At 37.4% G+C, this 25,883-nt stretch overlaps 1 protein-coding gene across 4 annotated transcripts in view; it reads right to left on the bottom strand.

Moving 5' to 3' along the window:
• The window catches only part of TRAPPC8 (trafficking protein particle complex subunit 8), an 85,237-nt gene that overhangs the window by 4,305 nt on the left and 55,049 nt on the right, over nt 1-25,883 (bottom strand). For all 4 annotated transcript variants that reach the window (XM_012103423.4, XM_012103424.4, XM_027961043.3 and 1 more), the window contains exons 19-27: nt 25,401-25,555; nt 20,054-20,496; nt 18,387-18,534; nt 16,938-17,034; nt 14,854-14,919; nt 14,705-14,763; nt 13,326-13,499; nt 9,891-9,992; nt 6,355-6,500 (exon numbers count right to left, since the gene is read on the bottom strand). In XM_012103423.4, the coding sequence (XP_011958813.1) occupies nt 6,355-6,500; nt 9,891-9,992; nt 13,326-13,499; nt 14,705-14,763; nt 14,854-14,919; nt 16,938-17,034; nt 18,387-18,534; nt 20,054-20,496; nt 25,401-25,555 (1,390 nt within the window). The remainder of the gene's footprint in view (nt 1-6,354; nt 6,501-9,890; nt 9,993-13,325; nt 13,500-14,704; nt 14,764-14,853; nt 14,920-16,937; nt 17,035-18,386; nt 18,535-20,053; nt 20,497-25,400; nt 25,556-25,883) is intronic.

The following is a 25,883-nucleotide window of genomic DNA, read 5'->3' as shown; positions in this document are numbered from 1 at the left end:
GGCATATTGAGTGCAGCACTTTCACAGCATCATCTTTCAGGATTTGAAACAGCTCAACTGGAATTCCATCACCTCCACTAGCTCTGTTCATAGTAATGCTTTCTAAGGCCCACTTGACTTCACTTTCCAAGATGTGTGGCTCTAGATTAGTGATCACATCATCATGATGAACCGCTAGACCATTCGGGTATGACCTAAATAAAATCCCTTACTCAGTGGAAGTGAGAAATAGATTTAAGGGCCTAGATCTGATTGATAAGAGTGCCTGATGAACTATGGAAGCCTGGTTACATAGTATTATTTAAAATACTTTATCCTATTAACATAAAGAACAATAGTAAAGAGATAGTAAAAAAAAAAATCTTATGAGCTCACACAATATTAAAATTCTGCTCAGATAATATATTTTATGCTCTCAGAAATTTTATATCCCTTTACTAAGAAATGCTTCCTAAACCACACTGCAAATAACAGATTTCCCTAGACAAAAACTAGGATAATTTCAAAAACTCATCCTTAGATTATACTGTTGCAACACCCTTACCTTCCCCACAAACTTCTCACAGGAATGGAAGACAACCTAGACTAATGAACAGGGGTTCAGTCTAGAGCCCCTCATTAACTTAAATTCAAGCCATGTAACTTGTAACCCAAAGCAAAACCTCAGGAACTCTAGTAGTGTTACCACTTGAGCCTCAAATCTGCCATGCTCTATCTAAATGCCTCCAGTGAAAGAAGAAATAAGAACATCTGGACGCTTCCTAACCCCAAAGTCATTATCTTCATTCCTCTTCTTCCTCCATCACTGTCTCAGTGAACAGCACTCTCATCTCCCCAGCAAAGCTTGGGCATCATCCCAAGTGGTTTTTTTTTTAAAGTGGGAATGGGGGCTACTGCCTCATTAGGCCCCCATTCTCAGCTTTCTACTATTAGTCACAAATTCCTATCAATTCTGTTTCCCACACAGCTCTGGAGGCTGGTGACTTCATTCAAAATTCACATTCCTTACGAGTTCAAGTCACTCCATCTCTTGGTTTACTAATCACCTCTGAATTAGTGTTCTGACGTAAACCAATCTTCAACTGGGTGTTTCTCATACCTGACGTGTGATCATTCCACTACAACGCGCACCATAGTCACGGTAGGGCTTGGTAAAAGAGACTGCTGGGCTGCATCCCCAGAGTTCCTCATTCAGAAGGGCTGGGTGGGCCCAAAATCTGCGTTTCTAGTAAGTTCCCAACTGCTGCTGCTCTGGGACCATCTTTCAAAACTCATTGCTTCACACAACAGCTTTTATAAAACGCTCATCTGATGAGCCAAAAACAGTGCCTAGAGACCAAACTGCTAACAAGCATTCCCCCACCACTAAAATCTGGTATTATTAAAGGCATGAGTTCTAGAATCAGACTGCTAGAAGTCACGTCAGCTCAACAATTCTGTTTCTCAGCTTCCTCAACTGTAACCTAGGAATAATAACTCTACCCATCTCTAGAGTTTCTTGTGGTGACTGGTAAGATCAAATATGCTAAGTGCTGACAATAATGCCTAGCACAAGTTCAAAAGCTTCACAAACACTATGTCACACGACTTCTCACTGTGAGGAGCGACGGCAGCTGAGCCCAGAGTGGCGCTCACTCTTCTGCTCACTCTTCTCTGCTGCCCCGGGTCCCACTGCCATGACCGAGTTGCCTCCTGTCGCGCCCTCCCCACTTCCCGTGGCTTGAAGAACACTCCTCCAGATCCTGTCTCTTCTCTTTATGTGTCCACACCTCACTTTAACTGAAATCTGGCTGAGGACACAGCTGCCTCTACAGGCTTTGCCATAACAGATGCTGTTTATCTTCCAGCATCTTCTGCATCTCAGGCCAGAATGTCTCATTAATGTCAATACCACTTGTCGAGTTCTTCCTCCTCTCTCTCCTATAAAAACACCTCCACTGTCGTCATTAACTACTCCAAGGTTTTTATTCTTTTTCTTTGCCCTCAAACTGACAAACTAAACCAGTGAGCGTAACTCAGTGCAACAGAGATTCCTTGGGGCAGGGGAAGGGATAAGCATTTTGAAATATCTGAGGTAAAGATGAGGGAAGCATCTGCTTCACCCCACCCCACCCTTGATTCATGTATTATGCGGGTCAAGCAGAGGCCTGCCACCTAGACAGAAAGCGCTGCACAGGCTTCTTCCACACCGTCTTACTGGTTTCATTTATTAAAAGCTTCTGCATGAGTTTGCTTTCTTCTTTTCAATCCTGAATTTTGTCATCTTTTTGGCGAACTTCACTGTTTCCGTTCAGTTCAGTTCAGTCACTCAGTCGTGTCTGACTTTTCCACCCCATGAATCCCAGCACTCCAGGCCTCCCTGTCCATCACCAACTCCCGGAGTTCACCCAGACTCATGTCCATCGAATCCGTGATGCCATCCAGCCACCTCATCCTCGGTCATCCCCTTATCCTCCTGCCCCCAATCCCTCCCAGGATCAGAGTCTTTTCCAATGAATCAACTCTTCGCATAAGGTGGCCAAAGTACTGGAGTTTCAGCTTTAGCACCATTCCTTCCAAAGAACACCCAGGACTGATCTCCTTCAGAATGGGCTGGTTAGATCTCCTTGCAGTCCAAGGGACTCTCAAGAGTCTTCTCCAGCACCACGTTCAAAAGCATCAACTCTTCGGCGCTCAGCTTTCTTCACAGGCCAACTCTCACATCCATACATGACCACTGGAAAAACCATAGCCTTGACTAGACGGACCTTTGTTGGCAAAGTAATATCTCTGCTTTTGAATATACTATCTAGGTTGGTCATAACTTTTCTTCCAAGGAGTAAGCGTCTTTTAATTTCATGGCTGCAGTCACCATCTGCAGTTAGGTAGACAATTTATTCAGCTCCTTCTCAAACCCTTGATCTATCACCTCCATAACCACCAGGAGTATTCAAAACTCAGCCATCTATCTTTCATGACTTAATTGTGAATTTTTTTTTAGTCACCAAAAATAACTACCTCTGAAATACTCCTCAGCTTTTCCACTCACTGACCACAATCGCCAGCTCTCTCACTCAACTATGCTTCTGATCTTCAGCTTCACAGGAATGTCCAATCATCTGACCCTCTACTTCACCCATTCTCAACCCTGATTACTGTGGTAATGGTGATTATTGTTTAACAATTATTCACTCCCCTCACCTTCCAGCTGTGTGATGGGGGATCATCTTGTTGACTGTGAATTAGAGGCCATTTGGCCAGTGGAGTAATAATGACGGACGCAAGCAGAAGCTTTAAATGTGCTACTGCGACGTGGCTCACTTTCCGTACTTCAGAGACATGCCATGAGAATAATAATAGCTAGTTGCTGCACATTTGGACTGACCCCTAAGATACATGTACACAGATGTGAATCCAACCAACCCACAGCCTGAAGGAGAATCGAAATTGTCGATGCTCTGCAGACCCATGAGCGTGGGAATAAATGTCCTGTAAGCTGCTGAATTCTGGAGTGGTATCTCACGAAGCATTACTGTGGCAATCTGAGGATTTATTTAAAATATACAGACACCTGGGTCCTACTCCCAGAGGTTCTGATTTAATTGGCCTGACTATCAGGATTTTAAAAATTCTCCAGGTGATTCTAATGTGCAGCCAAGTTGGAAGAAACTGCCGTATCTTATCCTTCTCAACCCTTCCTGTTTTCACATACTTCCATGCACAGTTTGGATTCTGTGGTGCTTTATTTTAGCTCACTGTTCTGTTTTAGTGTGATCAAATCTGTCCTGTTCTACATACTTCTCTGCACCGCCAAGTTTCTATGATGCTTTTCAACCTTAACAAAATCACATGGAGAAGTCCTTCATGTTCCAGCCTCTAACACACAGCCCAGGTTTTAGCCACTAAGCAGCACCATGGAATCTAAGATGTTCAGGAAATACATGAAGCAGGACAGGGTTTGATGAACAGGGACAAAGTAGAATCGTGAGATAAAATGAAATATTATGGAATCAAAACTGTCTATGGAAGCATGTAAAGTCAAGACAGGTTCAGTAGGGATAAAACATTTCTTTCCTCAGCTTTGGCTGCACATTAGAATCACCTGGAGAACTTCAGGAGCTCTGGATGTCCTGCCCCCACCCTCGGCCAATCAAACGGGAATCTCTGGGAATAGGATCAAAGCATCTGTATTTTTTTTTAAATTTCCGCAAGTGATCCTAGCATGCCTCTGTCAGTCAAAGGCACACAGACTGAGTACCAAGCAATTAAGACCTAGACAAGATTTAAGACCAAAAGTATTTAAAAATAACTTAAATGGCTAAAATTTTTAAAAGTCTGACAACAGCAAGTGTTGGTGAAGGTATCAACAGAAGCAACTCCCATGTACTACTAGTGGGGATGTACTAATTAGTAAAACTAGTTTGAAAGAAAGTGGGCATAAAAAGAATAAACTCTGTATAATACCACTTACACAATAAAGTTAAAAAACCCCACAAAAATCAAAATACGGAGATGTGAACTTGGTTGGAAAATTATAAAGAAAGAGGAGCAAAGAAATGACTGCTAATACTGGGGATGGATGGCAAGTACACAGGGGGCTTCTCAGATTGCTAGCAATTTAAAATTTCTTCCCTAGAGATGATTTTTTGGGTATTAGTTTTGTGAAAAAGAATCACTATGGCCACACATTTTCAGTTTTGAGAACTTTTCTATGTTATACTTCCCTGGTGGCTCAGATGGTAAAGCGTCTGCCTAAAATGCGGGAGACCTGGGTTCGATTCCTGGATGGGGAAGATCCCCTGCAGAAGGAAATGGCAACCCACTCCAGCCCTCTTGCCTGGAAAATCCCACGGATGGAGGAGCCTGGTGGGCTACAGTCCATGAAGACACAACTGAGCGACTTCACTTTTTATGTGCTATATTTCACAATAAGAAGGTTTAAAAATGGTTAGCACCATTCAAGTTACTTTTTAGATGCTTCTGATGCTCCTAAGTCTCTGTGAAGGTCTTCATTTTGCCCAGCACTCTGTGTGTTCTCAGCCGGCTTCTCATTCCTCTCAGTAGTTATCCTCAAATTTCACTTTTAAAAATTCTCTACCCTTTCTCCTCTTTATTTCCTAGAGTACTCTGAGTACTTAACCTTGCTCCTACAAACTCTCTAAAAGGGAGGCATGTGCAAACTTGTTAAAATTTCTCCCTACTTTCACCTTTCTGTCCAAAGCTAATCCTGCCACTTTTCAGTGTTACCTTTTCATCTATTAAGGGTTTTGTTGCCCTTCTTGGGTCCCATCATTTCCTTCAAGACCATAAATACAATCCATATCTTCTAAGTAAGAAACCAGTAATACTGAAGGGTATTCCCTGATCCCTGTTCACAGCCAGGCTTCTTGAAAGGCTGGTGGTCTACACCAGTATCCTTACTTCCTTCCCGCCTCTATCTCTCCTCAAAACCTACTGTGTCACGCTTCTACCCTCCATACAGTTAAGAGTCTTCTCAAAGTCAGGAACGATTTCTTTATCATCAGAACCAGTGGAACGACTTTTCTGCAGCACTTGAGAGTAGTAGCCACTTTGCTCTCCTTGAACTGCTCTCACTCCACCTCCGTGATCCCACTTTCTACTCACTGGTCTTGTCTTCCTAATTCTTGGACTGCTACTTCTCAACCAGGCTTCTTGATGGACTCCTTTTTCCTTAGCTCATCTCTCCAGTACCACCGTTCTATGGGTCACCATTCTCTTTTGTTCGATCCCACCTCTTCCCTACCCCTACCCACGGTGACTTCACCAAAACTTACACCTTCAATTCTGATTTACAGACTGCCGCGAACAGACTTCACTTCATCTTGTTTTATATCTGCAAACCAGCGCCTTTTTGAAGTATCACCTGACTTAGGACCTTTTATTTTAGAACCTCAAATTTATGTAATCAAGCTATTTATCAAAATTATAAATACATCATCCCCTCAGAAGTTTAACACTTGGTAAACCTTAAGTCAATGATGCTGTCTAAATTTAAACTGTTTAATGAATCTGTATCATCTCATAGTCATGTCTTAGGTTTATTCTGTATCTAAAACAAAAACAAAATGATACACTATTTTTCCCTTCTTTTTGACTTAATGATAAATATGTTCATCAAAAGAAAACTTTTGACAACTAATTGGCTGAGGAAATATCCATCTGTTAATTACAGTAGCAACACATAATAACCACAGTAAGGGGTAAATTACTTGATGGCAGCTTCTGTAGACTCTATTATTCTCGATTTCTTCTTCAGCGTTTGTGTTGATGCTATTAATAAATGTGTGGATGTGTGTGCATGCATATACAGGTGTGCATATTGCAGAAAAATTTTAACAAAAATACATCTCAAACCTTTTTTGATGAAAGGGATGATTAAATGATTCTGGATAGTGAAGACTTGTTTTAATCAGATTAGAAAGCTGCTCTGCTGATGGTCTTGAGGAAACTGTAGTGTTATCTGGCCTGAAAAATTTTAATAGTTCCATTTCTGGTGGTTCCTGAAAAAAGAAAAAATATGACAATGAAAACACTGCCTTCTTAAAATAAGGTGTAACAGATACAAAAAAAAGAAGCTAAAACCAGTGGAAATAAAGTAAAGCATGTACAATACTTTTTCTGCTGTAAAAACGAACAAACTAACAGTAGGAATCATGTGCAATACAACCTAGGATAAAAACTAGGATCTGTAATCATTTATTCATTCTCTATTATGTGCTAGTGTTAACTTGCTATCCAACCACCTCACATAATAGTTCTATGATCCTGGGTAAGTTATTTATTACTTCAAGACTTAATTTCCTCATACATAAAAATGGGTTCATAATAATAATAATTTCAAAAGTTGCTGTGTTTCTCATCTAATAAAACTGCTTAGTACTTAGGCTGTAGACATTCAATTGTATATCACCTGCTTCAAGAGTTTTTAAAAATATTCTCCCTATCTATTTGTGGCTGCACTGGGTCTTCCTTGCTGCGGGTGTGCGCTCTCTATCGCAGCAAGCAGGGGCTGCTCTCTAGCTGCAGTGCACAGGCCTCTCACTGTGTGGGCTCTCTTGCTGAGGAGCACAGGCTCTAGGCGCACGGGCTTCAGTAGTTGTGGCTCACCAGCCTAGCTGTCCCCAGGCATGTGGTATCTTCCCAGACCGAGGATCAAACCCATGTCCTCTGCACTGACAGGCAGACTCCCCACCACTGGACCACCATGGAAGTCTTCTTCCTTGATTAATTTTTTCTCCATTTTCCTTTACCATCAGAAAATTTTGATTTTTTAATTTCCTGGTAGCCTAGCTGGAATCTGATCTACACCCAGGACTGGTGAACCACAGCCCATGGGCCAAAGCCAGCTTACTTCTGGGGCTTTTGTAAAGAGAGTTTTATGGAAACAGAGCCACATCCATTTGTTTACATGCTGGCTATGGCTGCTTTTGGACTCTAAACAACAGAGATGAATAATTCTGACAAAAACCTTCTGGCCAGCAAAGTCAGAAATGTTTATTATCCAGCTTTCCTCAGAAAAAGTTTGCTGACCCTTGATTTATACAGCTGCAAAAGTAATATTCAAATTTGTTTTTGACTTATGAGTGAGAGGAAAGTGACTGTAAAGGTTTACTCTGGAGGAAGAAAAACTTGTGCCTGGAAGCCAGAAGGAGCCGAACTTCTGAAGTTCCCTTTCTTAATCTGAGTCCTGCTTATACTGGAGTGTTCTTCAATTTGTGAAAAGTCACTCTTCTGCATTTCTGTTAAACTTTAATAAAAAGTTTTTAAAAAATCCTATTGTTTAACATAATATAATCATCTAAGACAAACAAGCTGCTATTTGAGACTTCTAAACTATACTGAATCTCTACATACCACTTACCAGGAGGCAAACACATGAACAACAGCCATAAAAGGATACCAAAAACCTAAAGCTAATATACTGAGGGAATACTGATAAAAGTGTCCTTCTCTCTCAGCTTAAAAGCAGCAACAAGTTTCACAATGAGTGCTGGACAATTTGTACAACAGTTTTTTCCAATAAGGTTGACAGACAGTTATACCCCAAGACAGAGTTCCATCATAAGAGAGGCAAGATATAAAATACTCCTTGTTTTATAAGTAAGCTAAAGTTTATCAAGTTATATAAGTAAATTGCACTAGGTCATCAATCTTAAAGACTCTGAGCTCCATATATATTATTCTCAACTCAGTATGATGAACATGCCACATCTTCCAACTCAGCTAATCATGTTAAATATTTCAAAGGTGAAATACAGAGAAATAAAAACACTATGCCTTAGACAGTATTTTTGTAAAATGGGACTATGAGTAAATTTTATAGAAAACACTTTGTTTCATTTAATAAATGAAAATCTTGCCTTGAGATGTTCCAAATTATCAAAATATGACAATTTATAAATAAAATTAGATTTTTAATTACTCAAATCAATTTGAGAAAAACAACTTTCTTAAAGTACGAAACAGATTTGGGGTTAAATATATCTTCATTAAACCTAACAAAATTACCATTAGTCATCACTAAAGTAAAAATCAATTCAAATTATATTATTATCAATGGAATGTAAAGCTAGTATACCTAACTTTGATGAGAAATCACATTTACACAGTCCCACATCATCTCCCCAAATTACTTCTTCTTATAAATAAGAAGAAAAAATAGTAATACTGTGGAGAAACATGGCAGGTAATATCTTAATCAAATGATCCATCACCAATAACAGCATGAATTAATATCATGTGCCTTTTTTTTTTTTTAAGATTTTTTTGACGTGGACCATTTTTAAAGTCTCTATTGAATTTGTTACAATATTGACTTTATTTTACGTTTTGGTTTTTCGGCCCTGAGGCATGTGGGATCTCAGCTCCCCAACCAGGGATCAAACCAACCTCTTGCATTGAAAGGCAAAGGCTTAACTGCTGGACCATCAGGGGAGACACTCATGTGCCTTCTGATATAATACACTGACAGGGATATAACATCACTTAGGAAGTATTTCAGTCAAAAATGTGTAATTTTAATTTGATCATAAGAAATATTCAAAGTATTATTCTACATTAAAATAACTGGCCAAGGCTCTTCAAAAATGTCTACATAACTGAAAAATAAAGGTTCAGAAAATATTCCAGATTAAGAGAGACTGAAGAGACAAGTAAACACAATGTGCGATCCAGGACTGAATTTTGAATGGGAGAAAGCAAACCAAGTCTTACAACTAAGACCGTTGATGACATCTGAATTTAGAGTGTATATGAATACTGCATCAATATTAAGCTTCCTGAATTAATAATGGTTTCTGTGATTATGGAGAAGACTGTCTTTGTCTTCAGGAATACTCAAGTCAAGTATTTGGGGGCAGATAGGCAGATGTCTGCAACTTACTTTGAATCACAGGTCTAATATGCTTAAGTTTTACTTATATATGATGAGAACTTTTGATAAGATTAAACAGTATTTTAGGAGAAATAAGAAAACAAACAGTACTAACAGCTGCTGTGCAACTTCAGAGGCCCTCCTTTACACTATATGACCAGCCCTGTTGAGTTTTGCAATGGTGTGGGCCTACTGAACAATAAGCAAGGTAAGATAGAGGATATGGTTCCTTCCTCTGATACAAGTCAACTCTTTTTATAACTATGAGTTCTAGGTTCAATAAAAAGTATATCTTAGGAAACTCCAGGATCACAAATGCATCTTAATTGTCTTATTAAGGGCTAGTGAACTTCAAAATCAATTTACGTTCGTTTTTAATTTTAATCAGCTTTCTGCCACCAACCCCCAACTCAAATCTCAGTATATAAGCTTGCAGAAATCAGACACCTTCAAAAATACAAAACAACCAAACAAAAACCCCTACAAGTTCACAGGAGGCCCCAAAGCATGTCATTACCTGTTTCTGAGGATATGAAAAAGCTTCTTTTCCTATAGTGCGAAGAACGACATGGTGCTGACCTTCCAAAATAAGCTGCTTACTGTCTTCCACTACGTAAGCCTAAGAAGAACAAAACACAAAATTGTTACCCCTGCTTGGCAGTAACCTTAAAAGTAACCAAGGCAAAATCTGCTGGAAAGTTGAGGTATTACAGCTAATATCTATCAAATACCAATATTCATGACTATGCCAGCATTTCTAACTTTTATTCACTCCTTCAATCAATAGAGTATCTGTCAAAATCTGCTCTGCCTCAATATAAAACAGTTGGCCTGGATATTGGAGAAACAAATCTTGAAACCTTTCCCAATTTTCTCTAGAGTGCTTAAGAAGCTAGCCCAAAAAGAATAGCACTATTCCATAACACAAGCTTTTTTCTTTACTGGACTGACAATATATGGGCAAAAGGGTTTTTCTTATACTTGTGCTTCTAAGATGCACCAGAGTTATCACATAGTAGAGCAAAATCAGTGAGTATAATTGTAAATCCTATAAGTGGAAATGCCAGGTCCTTGGAGATCTTAAATTTAAGTACGTAAGCTTAAAAAAAAAAAAAAGGCTTTTTTTTTCTTCTTGTATAAGAAGAAAACTGTATAATGGCCTGATTTAATCTATATTAAAACTTATTCCAACATGTAATTCTTCTTCTTTAACAACTTCTATCCTGGAGAAAATAAAATCTCTAAATGGCTCTGATACACTTAACATCACATTACGCAAATACAAATAAATTATTTTTTTTGACAAGTCCAATGTTTTTTAACTATTAGACTCAACAGATTCAAAATTACTTAGTCAAATGCTACAGACATTCCACAAATGTTTATTTTCAATTTCTATACTTATCACGTGTGGCAATTTGCCATCCATTGATCACACCTGGAGAAGTGCTGCACTAAGGCCCAGGCAGGCCCAAGGCCTGTTTAGCATCCATCCACGCACAACTGAGAAATGCAGGAGTTAAATAAATACTTGATGAAGTGACCTTTAATCAAGAGGATGACAATGGATAAAGTCCTGACACAGGACATACATCTCTTTCAGCAGTCTTGTGGGATCAAAAAAAAAAAAAAAAAATCACAATAACCCTACAATGCAGTCTCTCCTGCACAAAGTCTTCGTTTTTCAAAACAAACCTTTATTTTTGGTCAATGTATGCCAAAACCAATACAGTAAATTTAAAAAAAAAAAAGAAGAAGAAAAAACAAAGAATAATTAGAAGCTGTATTACACCCCTTTGGGCTTTCCCTGGTGGCTCAGATGGTAAAGAATTAGCCTGCCATGCAGGAGACCCGGGTTCAGTCCCTGGGTTGGGAAGATCGCCTGGAGAAGGGCATGGCAACCCACTCCAGTATTCTTGTCTGGAAAATCCCATGGGCAGAGGAGCCTGGGGGGCTACATTCCATGAAGTTGCATAGTTGGACACAACTGAGTAAGTAACACTTTCACACTTTCAATTATATCCCCTTACAACTAATTTTGTTAAAACAAAAATGTTGTCCAAGGTCTTAGTTTTCTTCTGAATCATATTTTATTAGAGTGCTATGTTCCCTAAGCATCCACTCCACAACTTAAATGAATTGTCAAGTTTTCTTTCAGTCAAGGGGATACTTTGTGCATTATCCAGAGCCCTCACTGAGGAAAATCTACTAGTCACTTTCTCAAATGAGCTGAATCATAAACTTATCACAGACTAGCCACTACCAGACAATATCTCATCCTTTAATCTATTCAAACTTCCATTTCCTAACTAAGGAGCATCACAATCTTGGGTAGTTTTCTTCTTCTTAATGGGATCAGCAATAGCAGTAGTTGATTTTCATTCAGGGTGATTTTTAAAATGATAACTCACCCCTCCAACCAAGGTTACTGTGGGCTCAACAATAAGTACAAAGTACAGCATACATTACTCAAGATCCTGTCTTGGATATATTATAATTGTTACATGGCAGGCATTTGTGGAGTGACAGCTACAAATGCACAGGGTCTATTATACATTTAATGGATGGTTGGTTTACATAAAGGGGCAATGCTACTGAGGCTAAAAATAGAATTTGCTTGACTCAAAGCTTCAAGGACATTTGATTTCAAGATAACAATGTGTAATTTATCCTTTTAGCATTAAGCATCTTCACCTTCTATAATCAACAAAAGTCAATTTGCTTAAGTACTTTTATTGGAACTCATGTAAAGCCAGCTTGGTTTCAGGTAAGTTTATTTAAAAATGTACAGCTTAGTAAAAAGAACACGCTAGAACATTTGAATCAATTTAAAATGCATGTTCCAATCATCTACCATGAACATGTCCCAATGTTAGGCCTCTGTACTAGACAACACAAAATAAAACCTCTTCACATACTTCAGGTGAATATCCCTAGGCAAGATCCTATATTTCAGTGTAGAATCATTTCTAAAGACACATACTTAAGATACAAAAGTATATACTGTGAAAAATAAATCTCTGTATTACAGTTTAAGTTAACTTTGCATGCATGCTAAGTCACTTCCATCATGTCCAACTCTTTGCAACCCAAAGGACTGTAGCCTGCCAGGCTTCTCTGTCCGTAGGGATTCTCTAGGCAAGAACAATGGAACGGGTTGCATGCCATGCCCTCCTCCAGGGGAACTTCCCAACCCCGGGATGGAACCCTCAGTTAGGGGAGACCAATGCCTAAATTACCTCATTCTAGTCTGCCATGTGTATGTGTAGATGGCATTTGAATCTGTTTTTTTAATTAAAATGGTATTTTCAAACAATCTGAAAGATTTCAGAGATCAACCATTAGGTAATTATAAAGAATTTTTGTTAATTAGAGTAAGATAATCATACGGCAGGGTTATATTAAACAAGAAAGTCCTCACCTGCTAGAAAAGCAGTTTACAAAATGCTTTTACAGATGAAATATTATGTCATTAAAAATATACAGTACAGCATAAAAAATAAAGGAAGGTAAAAATAAAGTAAAGGAGCTAATGGAATACAGGTGGAAAATGAACAGCAGCAAATTAGTGACTGCTGGAGCCTGAGTAATGGGTACCTAGAGTTATGTGGTGTTATTTTCCCTTTTACAGAGTTTGAAAATGCCCACAATAAAGAGTTTAATAATACCACTTTGCTTTCATGGAGCTTATCATGTTTTACAATATTCTCAGTACCTCTTGTAAGTAATAAGTAACAGAACAAAGTTATTTAATTTGAACGAATTTTTTTTCTTTTAGGCAAAAAAATAAATAAAAGTCATCTGGAACTGTTAACAAAAAGTTATAAAACAGCTTTCAAACTCAAACTGGAAAATTTAAGCATAAAAAAATATACACAGTAGCTTACATTTACTGTTTAGCTTAAGAATCCAGTATAAATAAGCCTTGCTGAAATAATTTAACAACACATACCTTCCACAACACCACAATATTCAAATCCACCTCATTGCACTTCTGGATTAATCTCATAACATCCTCTACTGACTGTTTTTCTGTATGCATCGAAGACTGGGCTTGTGGTTTCTTCAATTCAGAGGATAAACTCCTATAGAAGAAGTCTGCACATGGGCTTGCTGAACTTACTATCTGTTAAAAGAAAATCACTTGTCTCTATGTGTTTTCAATCAGATATACCCTGCCAAAATTTGTATTTCTACAACTTACATATTTCTTACCAACTTGGTTGAATATAAGAAGGCCACCCTAATGCTTTAACACCCTAAATATTTGGTACAAATTACCCTGAATCTTAAATCCAGACAGCCATGACATTAACTTGGACCTTCCAAGTATCCAGGGAAGACAAATGAGTATTCAAAGAAAATAGGAAGTTAACTGTTAAGAATCTGAAGAACAACATATATATAAATATGTATATATAACTGAATCAATTTGCTGTACACTTGAAACTAACAAAATATTGTAAACCATTCTTCAGTTTTAAAAGAGTAAATTGTTAAAAAGAAAAATTTTTAATTATTTTTTCCTATTGAAAAATTTGTTTTACTACTTAAAATAACAAGTATTTCCCAATCAAATACTTGGAAGACTAGGTGATACCCAATGAAACACAACTCAAATGAAGTTACTGGCATTAACTTGGCTTTTACACTTGAACGGAGAGAATAAGAGAAAAGATTTTTAAACAGACTTAGAACTACAGAATTTCCCCTAGTTAATAGAATAGTGTGTTTCACTGTAGAATCTTGACACTTAATTTCCTATATTATAAATTCTGTTAAGTAGATGTTAAGCTTCCAAGTTAATTATTAAATATTAATAAATAAGTAAGATTTACCCCCTCAGACATGAACTTTTTTCACTGTTCACATAGTTCATTCATAACAAAAATTACAAAAAATTTTCACAGTTATCTCATTACCAAAAAAAAAAAAAAAATGAACAGCTTATTGTTTGGGTCTCAGAACCATTTGATATTCCCAAATCCAGGGGATCATCATCTGTATGTTCCACTGTGACCACTTTTCCAAATAGATAGGTTCTTTCATTTAATCCTGTTTCTTTTTTTAATGCCAGGGGCTAAATTTATCTCCTGAGTATCTTACAATCTAAAAGAAAGCTAATTTTAAATTACTAATTAAAATGGCATACTATATATAGCATTTTTATTTGCTTTGGGGCATGACAACAGTTGCAAAACTCAACAAAGCTGATACGTTCATCCACCAAAGAATTTAGAGATTAGTAGAGTTAACATTTTTGCCAAAACAGTCAAGATACTCCAGAATTACAACTTTAAATATCAAATGCTATTAGGTTTACTTGCATACCTGTTCATTTCCAAAGATGATATCTGCAAAGGTGTATTTTTCTGAGGCCTCTGTAGCAACTAAAAAATGGAGGAGAACAAACTAATCATGTCATTGGCACGAAATAGAAAATGACCATTTAAGAAAGTGTGACACTAAAATGAATTTACCTTCTTCTTTACATTGTGTTGCCTTGAAACAAAACTTTCCCTTCTCCCTACTGGCAAGTTTGGCATCTAGGAAAAGAAGAGAGTAAATTTCAAAAATCTTTCTCCGTTTGTAACATGGTAAAACCTAGTTCATTACTCAGACTTCTATAGTCAAACTGGAAAACATTTCATCGTTAGAAATAATGTTTAATGGAATCTGGTCCTATCACTTCATGGCAAACGGAGAAACCACGGAAACACTGAGAGACTATTTTCGTGGGCTCCAAATCACTGCAGATGGTGACTGCAGCCATGAAATTAAAAGATGCTTGCTCCTTGGAATAAAACCTATGATCAACCATTAGACAGCCTATTAAAAAGCAGAGACATTACTTTGCCAACAAAGGTCCAAAGAGTCAAAGCTCTGGTTTTTCCAGTAGTCATGTATGGATGTGAGACCTGGACTATAAAGAAAGCCGAGTGCCAAAGAATTGTTACTTTTGAATTGCGGTGTTAGAGAAGACACTTGAGAGTCCCTTGGACTGCAAGATCTAACCAGTCAAACCTAAAGGGAATCAGTCTTGAATATTCATTGGAAGGACTGATGTTGAAACTGAAACTCCAATACTTTGGCCACCTGATGCGAAGAACTGACTGACTGGAAAAGACCCTAATGCTGGGAAAGATTGAAGGCAGGAGAAGAAAGGGACGACAGAGGATGAGATGGTTGGATGGTATCACCGACTCGATGGACAAGAGTTTGAGCAAGCTCTGGGAGCTGGTGACGGACAGGGAAGCCTGGCATACTGCAGTCCATGGGGTCGCAAAGACTCGGACACGATTGAACAACTGAACTGACTGAAAAACATTTTTGCTTTTCTCTCAATGAAGCAAATCTCATTCAATTCTTTAAAAGGGTAAGATTAAATTTTCCTGAAATTCATGTTCATACAGATAAACAGAAATTTTGAAAACTCAGAATTTGGGAGCCACAGAGTACATAACCCCACCACTCTATCGTTCCATTTCCTATCAGTATTTTTTCATGTGGATAATTTATATCAATATTATTATATGCACATAGTTTGCTATGATACATTTTCCCACTATATTACAGACACATTTTAAAAGGTTATATATTTTAATGACAAGATGAGTTATAGCTTAATTCACATTAAAGATACATTCAATTTTTCCCTATTAAACATAACCCTGAAATAAACTGCTCTGAATATATGGATCTTCTTATATTTTTGAATTAATTCCTTTGTATAAATTCCAAAAATAAGGATTACTGTGAGGCTAGGTAAGGGTTTAAAACATTTTTTTAATCTTTTAAAATACATGTACAATTATTTCTAGAAAGAGTACCATTTTGCCAGCTTCAATCTATTCTGACAAACACTAAGCACTCTCATACTACTGGCAAGATGATAAAATGATAGAAATATTTTGGAAAACAATTAGACAATACGTATCACAAGTGTGCATGTTCTTTTAAGTGTTATATGGGTGTGGAAATACACAGAAAAGCCAATCAACATACAAGTATGATTATACACAGAAAAACCAGCTTACCAACAGTAAAGGAAACAAAGAGAAACTAGTCTGTATGTTTCTGTACTATTTGGAATTTTGACTGTGACCATGTATTCAAGCACTAATTTTATAACTGAATTTTTTTTTTGGTAGATCATTTTTAAAAGTCACTATTGAATTTATTACAGTATTGCTTCAGTTTTATGTTTTAGCTTTTAGCCATGAGGCATGTGGGATCTTAGCTCCCCAATTAGGGATCGAACCTGCACCCACTGCATTGGAAGGTGAAGTCTTAACCACTAGACCACCAGGGAAGTCCCACAACTGAATTTTTAAAAAAAGAATATACAAATAGAAAAGATGTGGAATAAAAAGATGGGAAATCATCGATTAAGATGGGTAGTTTCATTAAAAATCATGCGATGTAATGAATGCACAATTTAATGCTTAAAAAAGTGAACTATAAGAAAGGCACCAATAATCTTATTATATTCTGGTACTGTTCTGAAGAAAAGTAAACTAATAAAGATAGCAGAATTTATTCTGAAGAAGGAAAAAGCACAAACCTTTGTTTTCAGAGAGATTTACAGACTTCTGTAACTTCCAGTGTTTACTACTACTTGATACTTGTACTATATGGAATTCCTTCACACCTGCTTCACTCTATCAAAAAGAAGTGAGAGTCATTCAGGATTTAGCAGCACTTAGTATATTCTTCTGAGAAGGACACTGCTACCAAAGTCACTGTCAGTTAACATAAGATGCAATTTTTATTCTGAAATAAATTAACACTACGTATTTCAGGAATGGCAATTATTTAAATTCCTCCACAAACATTCTTAAAACAGGTAAGTCATCACCTATCCAAGAAACAGATTTAATGATACTTCTGGTGGCTAATTTTGAAAGGCATTCAGTTATTAGAATCTATCATAGTGAGCTATTTATCAAAAATTATTTGTCAATTTTTAATCAAAACCATAGCACTTTCATTTTATTTTTTCTCATGTTTCTATCACATTCTTATTAAGGCAAAAAAGCAACAAAGAACAGAACCTCCAAATACAATCAACTACATTTATTTAAACTGCATGCAATTTTTGTATTCTCCTTAATAAGAACTAATTTGAAATTATCCAGACGTTTTTCCTATTACAAATACTGATTTTTGGGAAGATCACCAAACAAAATGACCTTACAAATTTACGGAGTTGCAAGAAAAAGGACATTACAGAATTAATAACAATTCAAATAGGTAGCTAAACAGCATCAATCTGAAGCTAAGATTCTATTTTAATAAGATCACATTCCCTTCCTTCAAGAATTTTCATTTTGATCTTTAGAGTACATAAACAGGGATGGTAAATAAAATGTTTGAAATGCTTTATATAAAGGAAATGGTACTGTTGGCAATGTGTAAGTGAGGGGTTATCAAGTTATGATTGAATGTGAAATCCTAATAGAACTTTGTAAATTTAATCACATCAAAAGATGCTCTCAATGGTGAGACTAGAAAGCATTTTATAAGATCTCTTTTGGGTTGAATTACTGGTATGTATGGCTATATATGGAGAAGGCAATGGCACCCCACTCCAGTACTCTTGCCTGGAAAATCCCATGGATGGAGGAGCCTGGTAGGCTGCAGTCCATGGGCTCGCACAGAGCTGGACACTACTGAGCGACTTAGCAGCAGCAGCAGCAGCATGGCTATATACCACACGACTAGTTCTTGCCTGGAGAAGCCCAGGGACGGTGGAGCCCAGTGGGCTGCCGTCCATGGGGTCACACAGAGTCGGACACGACCGAATCGCCTTAGCAGCAGCAGTAGCATGCAGCATATTAATACCACTAGATCCTTTTATTTGAAGCACGAAAGGATAAAACCACAAAAGCAACTTGAGAAGTAGGATTTTTTATATTTTATTCAGAATGAATACTCCCTAAATTCCTAGCTTATGCTGTCTTGTGAAGGAAAAAAATTCATTATTAAAAACAAAGTTTATTTTTAAACTTACAGTATTGGTATTTTCCACATCCACAAAGACTAGCATATTGCCTCCTCTGCCCTCCTCATCTTCAAGAGAATTACTTCTGCAGACAGTGGCTCGCACATTCAAAGATCGACTGGTACAAATGACTGCAGTATGTCTTAATATTCTGTGACTGAAGAAGTAAAAATTACAAATTTAATCTAAGAACCTCTCCCAGTATAATGATTCTCTAATTCCAAATAAAGTTTTTAAAACCTATTCACTCTCAGGACCATTTATACTATTAAAAAAACAAAGACAAATACAATAATGTAAGAGTAACTAGTTAGCCTAACTTTAGTTCAATTCTTTACTCCCAGTTTGGACGAAAACTATTAGTCTTCCTTTTCCCCTGCTCAAACTCATCCATAGCACAGACCTGAAAATAATCATCATTTAGTTACATCTTGATTATGACTCTTCTGATAATAGTTCCAAAGTTACTGGACGAATACCAAGCACTAATAAATTACACACTTTCACCTGGCATTCAAGGCTTTCCACAACAAAGCTTTACAATTCAATCTTTATTCCCATTTTATACTGTAGCCAAACTAACTATATTCAGTTTGTATCTCCTAACTTGTCAATATTTATCCATAAATACAGCTACTTCCTGGAATACCCACTACTCTTTTGCCTATACCCTTTGACATTCAAATTCTGAAATCTTTACTTTCTTTGGAAGCTCATTTCACCACTACTACATTCCACAAAGCCTTAATGAATTGCTTTGGCCAGAAGACTCATCTTCTTAAGGGGAATTAACATTTACAGAGGACCTACGACGTACTTTTCCTTACAAGTATTGCATCTTTTTGTTCTCACAGTAAGCCTTTTATGATATTTTAAATAGTCAAATAATTCTAAAAAGTAGCACAATTATTCCAAGTTAATTCTGTAAAAATGACAATGAAATACTCTCGTGCAAATATACAAGCTATGGCTCCTTGTGTTTTGATTTCTTCAGAGATATCCATAACACCACCCAAATTACTTGCTCTGCAAACACATAAATTTGGGGAGGCAGAGGAGGGCACTAGAGAAAAGGAAAAGTTAAAATAATTTTCTTTAAAAAGGGTGACTGTAGGCAACCTGTCTTCATATACTAATGACACTCTTAATTCATGGTACCTGTGAATTTCATTATTATGTGGTAACTCTGACCACAGTACTTAGCTGTATCAAAAAGCCATGAAGTTTACAGAAAGAAGCATGAAAAAGATTAATGTAGATTAATCTTTTTCTACTTTTGGCTACTCAGATTAGGGACAACCTCAGATACAAACTTCATGCATAATTTGGTTAAGAGTAATTTCTTAGTAAACAATGACATAGGTTAACAAATAATAAAATGTTTATTTGAATGGATATATACTTTCCTGGTGGCTCAGATGATAAAGAATCTGCCTGCAATGTAAGAGACCCAAGTTAGATCCCTGGGTCAGGAAGATCCCCTAGAAAAGGGAATGGCTACCCATTCCAGTTTTCATGCCTGGAGAATTCCATGGACAAAGGAGCCTGGCAGGCTACATAAAGTCCATAGGGTTGCAAAGAGTTGGACACCACTGAGCAACTAACCCTTTCACTTTTTTTCATATATACGTATCCTTAACGCAGAGGTTAAATCTAAAACATTTTATAATACTCACCGTATTTTAGGCTGCTTTTTAACACTTTCATAGTAAAACAGAAAGTTAATTTCATGGACACCTTCTGCATCTGGCCCACGTAACCACATTGGTAGCTGAACTGAAGCTCCAGGTAGAAGAACAGTGTCAGGAAGGGGAACAGAAATCACCTCTGGCTGACTTCCTATGCCGATGCCAAAGTCCACAGAAGAAGCTGACGACACTAGTGCTGGACACACAGAGGTGGAATCTGTCACAACAGTCTTGTAAGCACTACAGTTCTCGGAAGCTGAGGGACTCAGCGGTGTTAGAACAGCTGTGTTACCGCCAAAGGTAAAGAACTCTGGACGCTTAGAAACAACCTTCAATCCAGTAAGAGGACATTTGCTGACATTGACAAATTCTACATAGGCTTTTCGGATTTCTCCACAGAGGAGCCCTGTAGGAAAATGTATAAAGAACACCTGCATTGGAGGGAAAAAATATTATTATATTGTCTGTTAAAAATTCTGAACCTCTACTGAATAACACTTTAAGATGCTGTTATTTCTCTGCTACAGGGTTGCAAGTATTTTATGCATTCTCTTTGATATCTCCCTGTGTATGTGGTTACTAAGAACTCCATTTTTAAAAAGAGGGTAAGACAGAGACCAATGTTACTCAGTAGCAGATTTCAGAGTTACATATTAAAGGTACAATGTCAACAACTAGAGGGTCACTGGCAAAATTTTCACAACTGTGTAGATTATGGTTAAGACAAGCTATTAAGTCATTTAACATGATTACATGAACAGTTATCAGCCGAAGAGCCCTTAACACTGTCAACTTAAAAAGTAGCTCATCTATTTATTTATACATCATCAAAATGAAGTGATACACAATAGGTCTGAAAAGAGGAGAACATACAGAAGCATGATTCCATATACATAATTTTTAAACCTGGTATCTCTGAATATCCTCAGGGTTCCCATAACCCAATGCGTGAGGGAAACCTGATCTGACTAACAGAGACTCTTTATAGACTTTCCCATTTAGTGCGATATTCATGTGGTTCATTCAAGCTATGTTAATGTGTTTGACAACTGGTGCTGCCACAAACCCAACAGGGGTCACAAAATGTGGAAGATAAAAACACATGTATATGCATGATTTCTAAAAATTGAAACAAAAACAAAAAACAGACTTTCAATACCTGCCTGGCCTCAGGATTTCAGATAGGGACTGTCGACCTGTGCTAAAGAGCTGGGAATATGGACTAACCAAATCATCCAGTAAGTCATTCGCATGTACAAGATCCAAAGCATAAATGTCAGAAGTACTCTGACAGAATCACAGGAAGGAGGGATAAGAGGGTAAGAGTATGAGGAGTAAGGGTACAGCCAGCTGTCCCAAAGGAGTTACCAAAGTCCAATGGAAATATCTGTGTCTGTCAATCTAAGTTTGAATAAGACTTCTTTCTGGCCAAATTCTTAAGAAATCAGATAAAATCAGGGGAAATGAGAAGCTTCAGAAATGGACATGAGAAAATAAGGGATTAACACAGAAATCCAAAACACAAGTTAAGAAGTTAGGAAAAAATAAACTAAGCATAACATCATACTGAAAACACAGATAATGTACTAATTAGCCAGTATCAAGTAAGCTTAGTCAAATAAGCTAAAATTTGTGAAGGACTATCAATTTTGAGTTGTTACATCAAAAACAACTGCATGAGTAACCAGTGAAATAAGAGTGCTGTAGAGACACCCAGATACCACGGGTAAGGCAACAGCACTGGCAGAACGGGAAGGCTGATGGGATAGGACCAGTGATAAACCATACATAGGATACTGTGTATGTATCTTCAGAATAAGGTTTTACTAAATATACTATGCTGACTCTAAGGAGAACCGGTACATCTAGCCTTTACTTCAAATGCATTTCTGCTAAAAGTCCTCATAAAAAGTTGATGTTTTAGACAGCTTCAAATTTTAAAGGAAAAATAAGACCGAGAACCAGGACTTTCACGTCCACTAATTAATCCTCAAGATGTGTGATAGGCATATAGAGTAAAAATGATACACGTAAGGCTAGTCATTGTGATTTCATCTGTAACATCAAGTGATCTGACATGATAGGCAAGTCTGGTTGAATAAATGTCATATACACAAGATACTGCCTACAGTGAGAACCCGAAGGTTCTGCTCTTCTATTTTTCTATGTAAAACTTTTTTCTAATGAAATGTAAAAAAAATAAGGGAAGAAAAAGTTTTGCAATGACACCTTTTTTTCCCCAACAGAACTTAAAATCTAAATATTTCTAATCAATAGATACAGCTCACAGCTGTATGCTTTCAGTATGCTACCTACACACGTGATAGTTAACACATGACACTTTAATTTGCGTCTTTTCTCAGCTTCAGTAATTTTCATGCTCACTCTTGTTTTGATTAAGAGACTATTTCATCAGATGTTGTAGACTGATTACTTCTTTCACTACTCCCTTAAATACTTCAAACTCTACAAAATATTTCTGACATACAATATTAGGAATGAGAATATTCTATGAATTTTTTACTAATATTAAGGTATACTATTACTCATCCAAATATAATAAAAGTTCTCTTAACCAAGTTAAAAATCTTAAATGATGAAAACTGCCAGATGAAAGATAAAGTATACCAGAAATGAGCACTGACATCAGTCTGTAAGTCTTCTACTTGCCCTGCACAACTCTTTATTTATGATTATTATTATTGTCTCCTGCACTGACAGGCGGATTCTTCACCACAGAGCCACCAGGGAATCCCCCATACAGCTCTTTAAATGCAATGTAATTGTTGTTGCTGTTTAGTCACTAAGTCATGTCTAACTCTTCTGAGACTCCATGGACTACAGCCTGTCAGGCTCCTCTGTCCATGGGATTCTCCAGGCAAGAATACTGGAGTGGCTTGCCATTTCATTCTCCAGGGGATCTTCCCAACCCAGGGATTGAACCCGTGTTCTCATACTTGAGTGGTGGACTCTTTACCACTGAACCACCTGGGAAGTCTGCAACATAATTAAGCAAGTGTAAAATCTGGGCAGAAAATATGCAGCTCAACAATACCTTTTGCTCAACACAAACAGCACCATTTTCATGAGCATGTTACCTATCCCACCACTATAAGTATAGGATTAGTGAGTGAAGTCGCTCAATCGTGTCCTACTCTTTGCAACCCCATGGACTGTAGCCTACCAGGCTCCTCCCTCCATGGGATTCTCCAGGCAAGAGTACTGGAGTGGGTTGCCATTTCCTTCTCCAGGGGATCTTCCCAACCCAGGGATCAAACCCGGGTCTCCCACATTGTAGACAGACGCTTAACCGTATGAGCCACCAGGGAAGCAAGTATAGGATTAGTACCCATAAAATCATCCAATGAGAAAAAGGAAGTAACATCCAATTAAAGGGCATCATATGGACTTACAGAAGAAAAAAATCACATGGACAAAAAAAATGAAGACTAACCAACCTTATCAGTTATCAAAGAAATGCCAATTTTCACTAGTCTGATTTACAAAAGTTAAAATAAATAAATAAAAACATGATAGTATCCAGTATGGCACTGACAGGAGGCAATGGCACTCTCATTCTGAAGGAAATCTGTCAATTCCAAGAGGCTTGCTAAAGGAAATTCTGTGGTACACTGCACAATTGATCCAACAATTCCATTTCTAAAAGTCTACAGCCTAAACTAGAGCATGGACAAAATATACACATAATGTTTACTGCAGAACTGTCAGTAACGATGAAAAGCCAGAACCATACCCATTGATACATAAATGACTAAAATACAGTATGTCTAAATAAAGGCAAACCTTATGCAGCTGTGAAATAATTTTTACTGAATGAAAACAAAGATCAGGTTTTGTTGATAAAGGCAAAAAGCAAGTCACAGAATAAAATGTGCAGTATGATTACTAAAAATATATACAAATATACAAGGAAAGGTCTGAAAAGAGAAACATCAGTTTGGTATCACTGGCTGAATGTGAATGACTAAGCTTCTAACCCCCCTTCCAGGGAAATCTGAGGATACAGGAGGAAGAACCTCCTTCCAGGGTTCACACTTGCACTCCATGGCCGTGCCAGTGGCCTGCCTCTCAGGTAGACAGCTGATTCAAGGTGGGTCACCTAGATTCAAGGTGTTCTCTCCTAGACACTTGATATATCTTATAATGAAGTGGCACAAAGACCAGAAGTTGTACGACTAATAAAGTTGTATCAAAATAGGAGTTTGGGATGGACATGTACACACTGCTACTACTGTATACATGTGGAACTCTGCTCAACATTATGTAGTAGGCTGTGGGAGGGGAATTTGGAAGAGAACGGATACATGTATATGTATGGCTGAGTCCCTTTACTGACCACCTGAAACTATCACAATATTGTTAACTGACTATACTCCAATATAAAATAAAAAGTTATTTAGAAAGTAATGCTTTCTAAAGGTTTTACAAATTTCCCAGAGCTGCTGAGTGCTTATTCTTCCTTGAGCTTACTGTTCTATGATGCTTTATAGTTTCCATGAGGTTATTCCAAAATCCTTTGAAGAAATAACAGTCGGGGGGAGGGGGCAGCAGCGGGTTTAATACTACCTAGCATCAATTTCTATCTTTTGCAGCTGAAAGACTGCATGGCTATCCACTCCAGTACTCTTGCCTGGAAAATCCCATGGATGGAGGAGCCTGGTAGGCTGCAGTCCATGGGATAGCTAAGAGTCGGACACGACTGAGCGACTTCACTTTCACTTTTCACTTTCATGCATTGGAGAAGGCAATGGCAACCCACTCCAGTGTTCTTTCCTGGAGAATTCCAGGGATGAAGAAGGAGCCTGGTGGGCTGCCATCTATGGGGTCACACAGAGTCGGACACGACTAAAGTGACTTAGCAGCAGCAGCGGCATTAATTTCTATCTTTTGCAGCTAAAAGACTGCACGAAGGCATGACAGTGTGGGACACAAAGAAAGTGAATATTGCTTTTATTCATACACCTATCTATACTGCTTAAACATTTTATAAAAATTAACTCCTGTGTTATTTTTATATCTTACCCAGAAAGAGCCACTGATTTTAATAACAATCAAAGTGTTCTTTTAGAAGCTTTTTCCCAACTTCTATGAATATTTTGAGGGTTGTATCTTATAACCTGACTGTGACTTAATGCCAATTTGCATGATTATCTTGTCTTTATGAATTACATCTATGTAACATTAGCTTACCAAGAATTTAAAACTGCACTTCAATATATCAACAATCTCAAAGTCTAAAATTAATCTATCCAAATTATCATCCTCACCTTGGAGATAAATTATTAAGCCCATGAAATTTTAAAAAGTGAAATACCTCCAACAGCGGCATTTCCTCAGTGATTATGGGATCTAGACGTCGATCAGGACCATATTTAATAGATGTTTTCTCTTCTTTTGTGTTGTTAAGTCGAGGACCTTGAATTTCTAAATCCTGTCTCCCTCGGACTGACATACTCAAGGAATGTTTTCCTGAAATAAAAAACAATCAATGCCCTAAAATAATTTGATAAGTTAACTGACATCAAGTTAGCCTGAATATATGAGTACTGTCTGTTTCAGATTATTTCTAGAAGAACTCTATAGACAATTACCAATTAACATGGTTAAGCAAAGAACTAAGCATATTTTATGTTCATGTTTAACCACATCTACTATAGCATGCTGCTTAATTTCTCATTTTATTAGGATTTACCTACTTTGCAGAAGGACTGCACATCATCAAATGGGAAGTTTCTGAAACCTATAATTAACCAGAAAGATCTGACAGAATAGCTACTCATATTCAAATATATATACT

The sequence above is a fragment of the Ovis aries genome, chromosome 23 (assembly GCF_016772045.2).
Source record: "Ovis aries strain OAR_USU_Benz2616 breed Rambouillet chromosome 23, ARS-UI_Ramb_v3.0, whole genome shotgun sequence".
In the NCBI taxonomy this organism is placed as follows: domain Eukaryota; kingdom Metazoa; phylum Chordata; class Mammalia; order Artiodactyla; family Bovidae; genus Ovis; species Ovis aries.
This window is presented reverse-complemented; position numbering and strand designations above follow the sequence as displayed.